Source organism: Pituophis catenifer, unplaced genomic scaffold (assembly GCF_029215685.1).
Source record: "Pituophis catenifer annectens isolate HBS135680 unplaced genomic scaffold, rPitCat1.0.hap2 SCAF_3, whole genome shotgun sequence".
NCBI classification, from domain to species: domain Eukaryota; kingdom Metazoa; phylum Chordata; class Lepidosauria; order Squamata; family Colubridae; genus Pituophis; species Pituophis catenifer.
The window spans coordinates 211,568,696-211,580,985 of NW_027256883.1; the positions used below are offsets into that span (position 1 = coordinate 211,568,696).

The 12,290-nt window shown below is 41.2% G+C and overlaps 1 protein-coding gene across 1 annotated transcript in view; it reads right to left on the reverse strand.

Moving 5' to 3' along the window:
• RTEL1 (regulator of telomere elongation helicase 1) overlaps window positions 1-11,455 on the reverse strand; it is a 110,440-nt gene extending 98,985 nt beyond the window's left edge. The window contains exons 1-4 of the mRNA XM_070940239.1: window positions 11,380-11,455; window positions 7,033-7,117; window positions 5,013-5,078; window positions 838-991 (exon numbers count right to left, since the gene is read on the reverse strand). Of these exons, the coding sequence (XP_070796340.1) occupies window positions 838-991; window positions 5,013-5,078; window positions 7,033-7,062 (250 nt within the window). The 5' untranslated portion in view covers window positions 7,063-7,117; window positions 11,380-11,455. The remainder of the gene's footprint in view (window positions 1-837; window positions 992-5,012; window positions 5,079-7,032; window positions 7,118-11,379) is intronic.
• Between the last annotated feature and the right edge of the window lie 835 nt (window positions 11,456-12,290).

A 12,290-nucleotide genomic window follows, 5' to 3' on the forward strand; every position in this document is an offset into this window, starting at 1 on the left:
ATGCTTACAGGTAGTCCTTGACTTGCAACCGGTCACATTTTACAACCGTTTTGTTGAAAACCAGCACTTACTTCTGGTTTTTGGCAAAACCGCACCCATAGCAAATACAGGTAGTCCTCGACTTACGACCACAACTGAGCCCAAAATTTCTGTTGCTAGGTGACACGTTTAAGCGAGTTTGCCCCATTTTATGACCTTTCTTGTCATAATTGTTAAGTAATCATTGTAATCGTTAATCAAACTGTTGTTAAGTGAATCTGGCTTCCCAATTGACTTTGCTTGTCAAAAGGTCGCAAAAGGGGATCACATGACCCTGGGACACTGAAACTGTCATAAATATGAGTCCATTGCCAAACATCTGACTTTCGATCATGTGTCCATGGGGATGCTACAACGCTCGTAAATGTGAAAAGTCGCCTTTTTCAATGCCACTGTAACTTTGAATGGTCACTAAACAAACTGTTGTAAATCGAGGACTACTTATAATGGTTCACCCTTACAACTAGCCCTGATGATGTTACCTAGTTGGGTAATTAAATGTCTGCAAGAAAACAAGCAAACTCAGAGAGCACCAAGGAACCCTCATTTCAACCCTGAGCTACAAATATTTTTCTTTATTGAGACTTACAACTGTGGTGCTTGTGCTTACAACCACATTTACTTAATTACCGTCAAAAAAAACCACTGCAAAATCAGATTGGGTTATGTGATTGTCACATTTTACAACCATCATGGCAAATGACGTATGTCGAGGACTAGCTGTACTATAAAACAATGCCCTCCACTCTTAGGTGGCCCAGTCAGCTTGTAGGTTCCTGTGTGTGGAGGCAATCCTACCTGAGTTGCCGTATTCCATATTGAATTCAGCGTTAAATTCATTCTGTTCAATTTTTTTAGCTTGGTCTTCTAAGACGATGTTGATGGCATCAACGGCTGAAGCTAAGTCATAGGGAGTCAGGTCAAAGGAGGTCAATTCTTCACACAATTGCTCCTGGAAAAGGAGAAAAAAAAAAACAATGAAACGCTTGCATTTCGTCAGTTGCACAGTTATGTTTACACATGGTTTGTGCAAGGGCAATTCTTGTGCTGCAAAGACAGCGGCATCCATAGAGTCAATAAAAACAAAATTATCCTTTTTTTAAATATGCTTATTTGGCTGCTCCAAGCAGGATCCAAGTCTTCCTGTCCTCCGTTCTGATTGCTGTTGTCAATCAATACCAGATGCTTCAGAACAAGGCGTAAGCTGTTGCACAAATTCCCCCACCCCCCAAAGTGGGAAATGTTATATTTTTGCTGTATTACTTCAGGAAAACCCTAAAATAACTTCAGAGAATCCTTAATATTCTCCATCCTGCTTCAAATTAAAAGACTTAAGGACTCTTTGTAGTAGCAGAGGGCGATAGCAGATTTTTCTGAAACAAGAGTTAAATATTAATATCAAATTCTTTCCCACAGTGAAGCTGTCAGTCTTTTAATCCTATATAGCAAGGGTGTCAAACTCGCGTCATTACAGTGGTGTCATGTGAGATATCATGACTTTTTCTCCCTTCACTAAGCCAGGTGTGGCTAGCACGTGATGCATCTGGCCCGCGAGTTTGACACCCCTGCTATATAACAAGTATGTCCAATCTTGGCAACTTTAAGACTTGTGAACTTCAATTCCCAGAAGCCATGGCTGGGGAATTCTGGGAGTTGAAGTTCATTAGTCTTAAAATTGCCAAGGTTGGACACCCTTGCTACATATATATAGGTATTCCTCGGCTTACAACAGTTCATTTAATGACTGTTCGAAAACACAACAGCACTGTAAAAGCTGAATTATGACTGTTTTCATACTTATGACCATTGCAACAGCCCCATGGTCATGTGATCAAAATTCAGAAGCTTGGCAACTGGTTCATATTTATGACGGTTACAGTCTCCCGGGGTCATGTAATCTCCTCTTGTGACCTTCTGACAAGCTAAATCAACAGGGAAGCCAGATTCACTTAACAACCGTGTTACTAACTTAACAGCTGCACTAATTCACTTAACAACTGTAGCAAGAAAGGTCATAAAACAGGACAAAATTCACTTAACAAATGTCTCGCTTAGCAATGGAAATTTTGGGCTCAATTATTATTTATTTATTTATTTATTTATGTATGTATGTATGTATGTATGTATGTTTCAGATTTCTATACCGCCCTTCTCCTTTCGGACTCAGGGCGGTGAACAGCCAAAATAAAACATTTGTACACAAAAGTTTTGTTTATGGTCGTACATCGAGGACTCCCTGTACTGAAAAGGCAGCCTTGCCTGTGAAAGTAGAGGAAAAACATGCCATTTAAATACAACTGTGTGCCTCTCAAGGAGACCGCACATAACTGCATGCAACAAAAGGTACCCACTGCAGGTGGACATGGTTTCCCAGTTTTCAAAATAATACCAATCATTCCAAATTTGGAAGCAACCTCTCCATGTTTAATTCAAAATGCATTCTTTTAATTATCATTGGATAACAAACTAGGTTATTTCTCAGCAGGATATGATGGTATTGCCATAAACCCGCACTTTCCTTTCAAATTAATCATTTACACTTCGTATTTTTTTATTTAATAGCAAACAGCCAAGCGAGAGTCAACGATGATGTAAAAGGGAACCCATTCCTTAGATCAGAATATTCTACCAGGGAGTTATCATCAGCTTGTTTTAATAATGATTTGGAAAGGTAATACCTTCAGCGGGTGATACAAAAAGAGGAAATGTTTCCCAGAGGAGGAAACAGGTAATCATAATCATAAGTTTATTTGTCAAGCATATTATAAGAAAACAGGTAAAAGTATGAACATAATTTGAATGCATGAAAAGAGTAAGAGGAAAAAGGAATATTAGGACAGGGACGGAAGGCAGGCAGGCTGGTGCACTTATGCACGGCCCCTTATAGACCTCTTAGGAATGGGGTGTGGTCAACAGTAGACAGTTTAAGGTGAAAGTTTTGGGGGTTTGGGGGAAGAAACTAGAGAGTCAGGTAGTTGACCACTCTGTTACTGAAGTCATATTTTCTGCACTCAAGTTTGGAGCAGTTTACCTTGAGTTTGTATCTATTATTTGCTCGTGTATTGTTGTGGTTGTGGTTGAAGCTGAAGTTCATTGACAGGAAGGACATTGTGGCAGATAATTTTATGTACTATGCTTAGGTCAGACTGAAGTCGGCGTAGTTCGAAGTAAATAAATTTAAGTAAGTAAATCGGCACTGAAAAAAATGACTGATGAGTTTTTTTCCACACTTATGACCTCTGCAGCATCTCCAGGGTCAGGCGATCAAACTTTGGAACTTTGGCAACTGGCTCATATTTATGACGGTTGCAGTGTCCCGAGGTCATGTTATCCCCTTTAGCGATCTTCTGATGAGCAAAGTCAATGGGGAAGCCAGATTCACTTAACAACTGTGTGACTAACTTTACAATTGCATTGATTCATTTTATGACTATGGCAAGAAAGGCCGTAAAATGGGGCAAAACTCATTTAATCTGTTGCTTAGCGACTAAAATTTTGGGGTCATTGCCATCATAAGGTGGGGGCTGCCTGTCGTTCTCTTATCCGCTCAGTGTGTCTTTCTGGTTCCTCGCATGCCCAACAGGATAGCTATCCCCAAAATGATGGATCCACAGAGACATTCAGCAAGTCATTTCCAAAAGGAAGGATCGTCCCTTTTGTGGCAGTTCCAACTATTTAAGCTGCAACCCTGAGTCCTTGCGGTCAACTCAGTGGGGACGTCTTCTATAAGAAGATCTTGCCCACTGCCCGTAACTGGAACAATATTGTCACTGAATTGTTCTGCATTGTTTTTGGTGATAGGTGTTGTCCTGCTTTTACTGGCTGATTTCTAATTTATGGTTATCAGAAATCTAATTTCTGATTTCTAATTTGTGGTTCTCTTTTATGCCACTGTCTGTGACGAGTATTGTACTGTTGATTATAATTTAATCATGTTTTGATCCCACTGGGTTGGCATTTGCTTGTTCTGAACCATAGATGCTTCAATTTTACTGTGTTGATGTGGTTCTAAACTTATTGCGCCTATTTTATTATTTATATATTTATGCTATGCCATGGAGGTTTTAATTTTGTCATAAACTGCCATGAATCTGCGTGCAGTTGGCAACCAGGAAATCTAATAAATAAGGAGCTACTGGTAAGCCTTGTAATAAAATGAAGACACAGTTCTGTAAAGGACTATATTCAGAAAAACAGAACAGAGTAACAGAGTTGGAAGGGACCTTGGAGGTCTTCTAGTCCAACCCCCTGCTCAAGCAGGAGACCCTGTACTATTTCAGACAAATGGCTGTCCAATCTCTTCTTGAAAACCTCCAGTGATGGAGCACCCACAACTTCTGGAGGCAAGCATTTCACTGATTAATTGTTCTAACTGTTAGGAAGTTTCTCCTTAATTCCAGGTTGCTTCTCTCCTTCATTAGTTTCCACCCATTGCTTCTTGTCCTGCCCTCAGGTGCTTTGGAGAATAGTTTGACTCCTTCTGTAAATTCTGTAAAGTCTTCTATGCAGAAATAGCTTAAATCCGACTGTCCTTGCTCATTTACTATTAACTAACATTTTAACAACAGGTTTCCTGAAGAAATGAGATAAAAATATAATAATATGTCCCATTCCATACCTAAGGTCTAGGAATAGAGGAAATAATCTCAATGTAAGAATTCTGAGGGGGCAGATGGCGAGATTGTAAAATATCCCTAAATTAAATTTGGGGGAAAAAAAATATGCTCCTTCTGCCAAAGAGCTGGTTTTACACAGTTTATTATTATTGCACAAATTCTCTATTGCATGTTTTGGGTGATTCATCCTTTCCAACATTTATTGTTGAAGAATTTGTCTAATGATTGTCTCTTGCTTGCTTAAAGTCCTTTGAAAAATTATATAGCTATGGTGATTAACAAGACTTTCCTGCAAAAGGAGACCTACATGTTTTTCAAATACAAAGTAGGAACAAGTTAATTGTATTTTTTACTTACCACGTTGTGAGCTTCATCAAGTATTACTACAGTCCCTTTCAAATCCAGGTTATGAGCTCTTCGACTCTATGAAAAAGCAAAACACAATACTTGGTCTCAATTAGTTGCGACACAGGTAGCACTCGACTTACGACTACAACTGAGCCCAAAATTTCTGCCACTAAACAAGACAATTGCTAAATGAGTTTTGCCCCATTTTACAACATTTCCTGCCACAATTGTTCAGTGAATCATTGCAGTTGTTATGTTAATAAACCTGTTGTTATGTGAACCTGGCTTCCCCATTGACATTCCTTGTCAGAAGGTCACAAGGGGTGTTTATGTGATCCCGGGACACTGCGACCGTCATAAATAGGAGACAGTTGCCAAGCATCTGAATTTTGATCATGTGACCAAGAAGATGCTGCCATGGTTGTTAAGTAACTTCAAACAATCAATAAACAAATGGTTGTAAGGACGGCCTGTACTTTTTGATATAGCGCCAATCAACTAAAAAATTAATTCATCCTTTCAGCACAGGTAGTCCTCCACTTACAACCATTCATTTAGTGAATGTTCAAAGTTATAAATGCACTGAAAAATTATCAGTCCATAGCAGCATCCCCATGGTCACATGAACAAAATTCAAGCACTTGGTAACCCAAATAGGGGTTTACAAGTAGCCTCCTGGGTCATTTGATTGCCATTTCCAACCTGGCCAGCTAAATTCTAACAAGCAAAGGCAATGGTAAAAAGCCGGGTTCACTTAACATGATTCACTTAACAACCACGGCAAAAAAAAAAGTCATAAAATTGGATACCGCTCACTTAACAACTGCCTCGCTTAGCAATGGAAATTCTGGTCGCAATTGTGGTAGTAAGCCAGAGATGATCCATAGGTCTGATACTCTGTAAGCATTACCACAGAATGATTCACTGAGTCTCCGATGCGAGGCCAAGAAATCACATTCTCTGATACAAGTGAAGATTCTACACCAGTTTGTTTTTTGTTTGTTTTTTCAATCTTGGCAACTTTTAAGATGTATGGACTTCAACTCCCAGAATTCCCCAGCCAGCATTGGAAAACAATGTTCTGCAGCATTACAGATCTAAGTAATCTTAAACACTAACACAGGAGTCCCCAACTCCTGGGCTGCGGATCGGTACCGGTTCGTGGCCTGTTAGGAACTGAGCCACACAAGCAAGCAAAGCTTCCTCTGCACATGCGCAGGAGCTTGCTAGCATGAGAAACCATTCCCCCCCACACACACTGCCCGTCTGGCCCGTGGAAAAAAGGTTGGGGACTGATGCGCTAACAGATTAAAATGACCCGTCAGTTTCTTACTTCAGAACGTATGACACAAAATAAAAAAAGGACTTTTGTCATTTCATCCAAATCCCTCCATCATTCCGTATGCATGACTGCCATGCTAAAATATAGGATTTTATTTTATTTTTTGGTATCTTAACACAAAATCTGGTAAAGTTACTGTAGTGTATGAAAAGATAGAAAAAAAGAATGGAAAACGCACTGAGAATTTTTGCTAATTCAGTTCAGTGGTTTGAGAGACAGGGGAAAAACGAGCCACGTGGTTCTGAAACTCCAGCATGAATTATTATCTATTTGGTTGCTAAAATTCCTGCTCCCTCCAAAACTCATCAGATTCATTAGCTGCGTGGGGGAAAACTAATTTAATAACTTCTCTGCAGCGATGAAACAGGCTCACTTGATCGTTAGTTTTCTAAGTGCTTCTAACACAATTGTGGATGGACCCTTGGATCGTAAGGACAACCATCCATGTGCCAGGCACTTGATGATTCTGGGCCAGCTCCACAATTTCCACTCTGACCACCAACTTCTGAGTTGATCTAGATTCTGTACCAAGTGAAGACAAACCCAGATGCTCCCAAATAACCAGGTTCAGCTGAAAATCTACATCTGGTTATCTTTGATACAGAGTTTGTAAACACCGAAGAGCGTTTCCCAAAATATAGAAATCAGGTTTGATTATTTTTAATTAAATATATATACAACATATACCTTTGAATCCAGCAGATAGTTATAAGGCATAAAAATGATGTCAGCTTGCTGTTTCAGACTCCGAGAAAGATAATAAGGGCAAACTCTGTTTAAAGAGAAATTTTTAAAAAATTACACAATGCCTTCTGAGTTACATTGTTTTCAATAAAGCTTTTGCTGTGTTTATCAATAACTGCCTGCCATCTTTTTAATGGATGAGAAAACGCTACAAGCCAAGATATACAACTTGTGGCTTGGCCATAAATTCATTAGGGGCTATTAAGTCAAAATAACTGCCACTTTCCAACCGCAGGGCTATTCCAGCGTTGTTTAATACTGACATAATGCTGTTCCTTGTAATTTGAGAGTTCCATTTTAGCCTACAACCAAGGATAACTAAACTATGGATAATGAAGCCTTGAGTCTGTGGAAAGATTCTGGAACACAAAACCGGGAGGGGGGGGGAAGCACTGGGGTAGAGGGGCGGACTGAGAAGATTGCTGGGTATATAATAAGACAGTGTTTTTCAACTTTAGCAACTTTTAAGATGTGTGGACTTCAAGTCCCAGAACTCCTCAGCCAAGTGGCTGAGGAATTCTGGGAGTTGAAGTCCACACATCTTAAAGTAACCAAGGTTGAAAAAATATTGCAATATAGGAAGATTGGCAGCAGACTTGTGGAAACGTGGAGCCCAATAAATACTTTTATGTACATGTAAAATATATTAGAATCTTTCACTATGAACACAATTCAGGAAATCCTTAACTATAGATAACAAGGTCTATATTCATCAGCCACATTTACAAAAGGGAGCTTATTTATCTGTCTGCCTATAACCTTCTAAAATTCTTGGTATCTGTAACCTTTAACTGAATGAAATGGTGCATCACAGGGAAAATGTTTATAACCAAGGTACCTCAAACCGATTAATTTACAGAATGCATCCAAAAACTGGGACCTATGGCCCTTGTAAAATTGAAATCTGGCAAATTTTATAAAACATTTCATGACATCAAACTCATCATAAGGCATTTTACGACATAATACAGAATGTCATAAAACAACTTCCCTCGTCAGTTGTTTGACTGTTCAATCAGGGCTACTTCCAAGGCAGATGCATCTCTGAAAATCTTCCTGAATTTTAAGAACTTTTCCAATACATTAGACCCATGATGGCGAACCTATGGCACATGTGCCAGATGTGGCATGCAGAGCCCTCTCTGCTGGCACGTGTGCCATCGCCCCAGGTCAGATCTTTGTGGCGTTTCTTTCGTGAGCTTCTGTTTCCCTGCAAATGACGAAACAGAAGCTCACGAAAGAAAAAGACCTTAACTATTGCCACAGTGCCAGTGTTGGGATGCCCCGCCTCCCGCTGATCTTTGGGTCTCTGCTGCGCATGCACACATGTCCGTGCATGTGCATGAGACGTATCTTTCCGTTTGGGCATGCATACATGCGCAGTTTGGGCACTCGGGTGTCTAAAAGGTTTGCCATCCCTGCATTAGACGTTCGGCCACAGTTGAAGGCATTTGAGGGATCTGGTAAGAAATAGCTTGCCCAATCATGCGGCCCAAATGCCTGCGAGACCAGCCAGGTCTTTAATAACTGATGAAAGGCTAACCAGGTCAGAATCGTCCCCATTATGGTTGTTGCATAAAGCAGGCATCACCACAGGGAAGGCACAACTCCAGGGCCTAACCAGGTGACATTGTTTAATTGACTGAGAGGATGCCTTTCTTGCTAAATTTGGTGAGGCGAGCGAAGAAAATGGGAGCCACAAATCACCAGAGATTATGCCATGTAAGGCTTTATAAGTAGCAACCAGAATCCTATTGGGAGCAGTATTGTTGTACAGAAGTAATGAGAAATGACCCAAACTGCTCACACCACTATATTCTGAATCAGCTGCAGCTCCTCAAGGGAATCCGATGCGGAGTCCATTACAGTAAAATAAATAAGATGACTCAGGCATGAATCACTGTGATATGAGCAAGGCTGCCTGGTCCAGGAACAGGGGAAACCGGTGCCCAGCACGAACACCTACAAAGGTTCCCCTATCCAGGTTGTCATCTGAATTTCAAGCAGAAGTCGTGAGGCCAGGAGAAGCCCCTCGCTGCGCCTCAAGTTTGACTGGGGAAACGACCCTCCCAGGAAGAGCTGAAGATCGGGGAAAAAAACTCCCAATCTTGAGGGTCTTAAAACCCACAGCCACGGAGTCTTGCAGTGGTTGAGCCAAAGATATAGATTCCATACTTAAGAAGCACGAAATAAAAAGAAGTATTTTTTTATAATTTAAAAACTTTTTAATCTTAAATCCTCATTTTAATGTTAATTTGATTACCGTATTTTTCGGAGTATAAGACGCACCTTTTTCCCCCCCTAAAAGGGTGTGAAAATTTAGGTGTGTCTTACACACCGAATGTAGCCCTGCCCACCACTGACACACACACTTTGGCCTCTACCTCTCAGCAGTTTACCTCCTTGCAGCAAGCAGCAAGAAGAAACAGCCCTTTTCAGCTTCAGCACAGCCTGATTAGTACAAGCTGAGTGGATCGGCCTCCCGACTCTCAGCTGTTTTGCTCTCAGCTGTTTTGCAGGGGCCTCTGCTACTTGCTGCAAGGAGATAAATTGCTGGAGCAGATTTTTTTTCCCTTGTGCTAATCAAGCTATGCTGAAAACAAAAATGAAAGTAAAGCAGGCTGTTTGCTGCAACAAGGCAAAATTGCTGGGAGGCAGAGGGAGATTTCTTTTTCTTGTTTTCCTCATCAAAAAAGTAGTTGCGTCTTGCAGTCCGGTGCGTCTTCTACTCCGAAAAATACGGTATATTGTACACCACCCACAGCCCCTCTCTGAGAGAGATGGCCAGTTAAGAAATATGAAATATATATACCATATTTTTCAGAGTATAAGACACACTTTTTCCCCCCTAAGAGGCTGAAAATTTGGGTGCGTCTTATACTCCGAATGTAGCCCCGCCCACCAACCGGCCCCCACCCTTCGGCCTCCACGCATCCTCTTCCTGGCTACAGAGATTGCCACAGACAATGGCTTGCGTTTTTGGGCTCCATGCCTCAAGTTTGAGAGCCGTTCAAGGCTGTGGGGATTGCCAAAGCACATTGTCACCTATCGCTACCTCTGTGCATGGCGTTTTCAGCCTCTGCACATTGCTTTTTAGGCCTCTGCATAGTCCATTTTTGGCCTCTGCGCATTGCATTTTCGGGTGGTGATCGGCAGCGATGTGCTTTGGCGATCCCCGCAGCCTTGAACAGCTCTCAAACAGAGCATTTGGAAGCTGAAAACACAAGGCGCAGAGCCCAAAATGGCAACCCCCACGCGCTCACAACCAGGAACTAATGTGCTGAAGCTGACCAGGCTAAGGACGCTAGCCAGATGAATACCTGGTAGACAGAGGCAGAATGTTTGCCCCCTTATTTTCCTCCCCAAAAACTAAGGTGCGTCTTATACTCCGAAAAATACAGAATTTCTATAAACAGAAATATAAATTCTGTTTATAGAAATAAATTCTGTTCTCCCCATTTACACTCCCACAGCTTCACAACACTAAGAAAGAACTCTGATAGCATCAGTTGATTAATCCGGGGTAGAGATGTATTACTACGTGCCCTGGCAGTGCAGTGGTTAGAATGCAGTATTGCAGGCAAACTCTGCCCCCAGTCTGGTGTTCGATCCTGTTTGGCTCAAGATTGACCCAGCCTTCCATCCTTTCGATGTCAGTAAAATGAGGACCCAGTTTGTTAGGGGCAATATGCCGATGTTGTAAACCACCCAGAGACTGCAGTAAAGCACTATGGTATAGTAGTATATAAGTCTAAGTGTCGTTGCTATTGTTAGGTGTCATCAGCATTGCGATGAAACACAATTTATGCCAAGAGATGTCCTTGCCCCAGCTTCATATAGATGTTAAATAAGAGTGGGGAGACAATAGATTCCTGAGGAATCTCTCAAAAAGTCACCTATAACAGGGCTCTCCAACCTTGGCAACTTTAAGACTTGTGGACTTCAGCTCCCAGAATTCCACAAATCTTAAAGTTGCCAAGGTTGGAGACCCCTGACCTATAATGAGCATTATAAAATTTGCTTTATGGATGATCACAATAAGGCATATAAAATAACTTGAATGCTTGTGCTATCAAGCTTTTGTTTTCAGGGGCAAACACAGGTACCCCGGCCATTCACGGGATCAACAAATGATTTAAACATGCACAATCTCTGCAAAAGAAAGCATCGTCTTTGGTTCTGTAAATTAGGTTGGTAAATCTGGTTTCGCCATTCCGGCTTAATACGAAGCCCTGCCATTGCTGAGCTACGTCTCCAAGGAAGTGAGACAAGAGTTTAAGGAGAAGTGACCTGTGTTTGTTTCCATTTTTAACAAGGTCTTCAATGTCCAAGATGGGATCGATCAGGTCTTTCTCGGTGCTTTTTTCTACACGAAAAAGAAGGGGAAAAAAATATGTTGTGTATTGGAAGTTTAAAACAATTACAACCATCGCTGTGCTGGTGTTTCATCAATCAAGATCAGGCCTTTTGTGGCACACCTGAGGCTTAACAAGACACTGGTACTTTTATGTTAAGACTAGACAACAGAACATTCTTGGTTTAGTCTTCAGGCTAAAAGAAGCTAGATAGTCTAAATCTAATTTATTTCCTATTTCTAAACCTCCCACCGCATGACCCCTGACCTTCATGGCATTAGTTTCTACATGTAGGGCTCATTTTTTTTCCCTCAAAAGAAAGAAAGGAAAGCGAGGTGGGGCTTGATAATACAGGTAGTCCTCAACTTACAACAGTTCACTTAACAGCCATTCAAAGTTACAGAAGCACTGAAAAAAGTGATTTATGACCATTTCTCACACTTGTGGACATTGCAGCATCCCCATGGTCATGTGATTTAGGTACATTCGGGTGCTTGACAACTGACTCGCATTTATGCAGTGTCATGGGGTCATGTGATCCCCTTCTGACAGGCAAAAGCAACAGGGAAACCAGATTGACTTAACAACCGTCTTACAAATTTAACAACTGAAATGATTCACTTAATGATAGTGGCAAAAAAAGTGGCCAACAAAACTCACTTAGCAACATCAATATTGGGCTCAATCTTAAATTGAGGACTACCTGTACCTCTTGCTAGAAGCATCCTCTCCTTGACTCGAGGCTCCAAAAGGGTGGGCAGGAGATGGGCATGATGTTATTCTGATACCGTGATAGCTGTGGTTAAGGCATTTGGCTAGGAAGGGGGGAGGGGGAGTTCTAGTCCT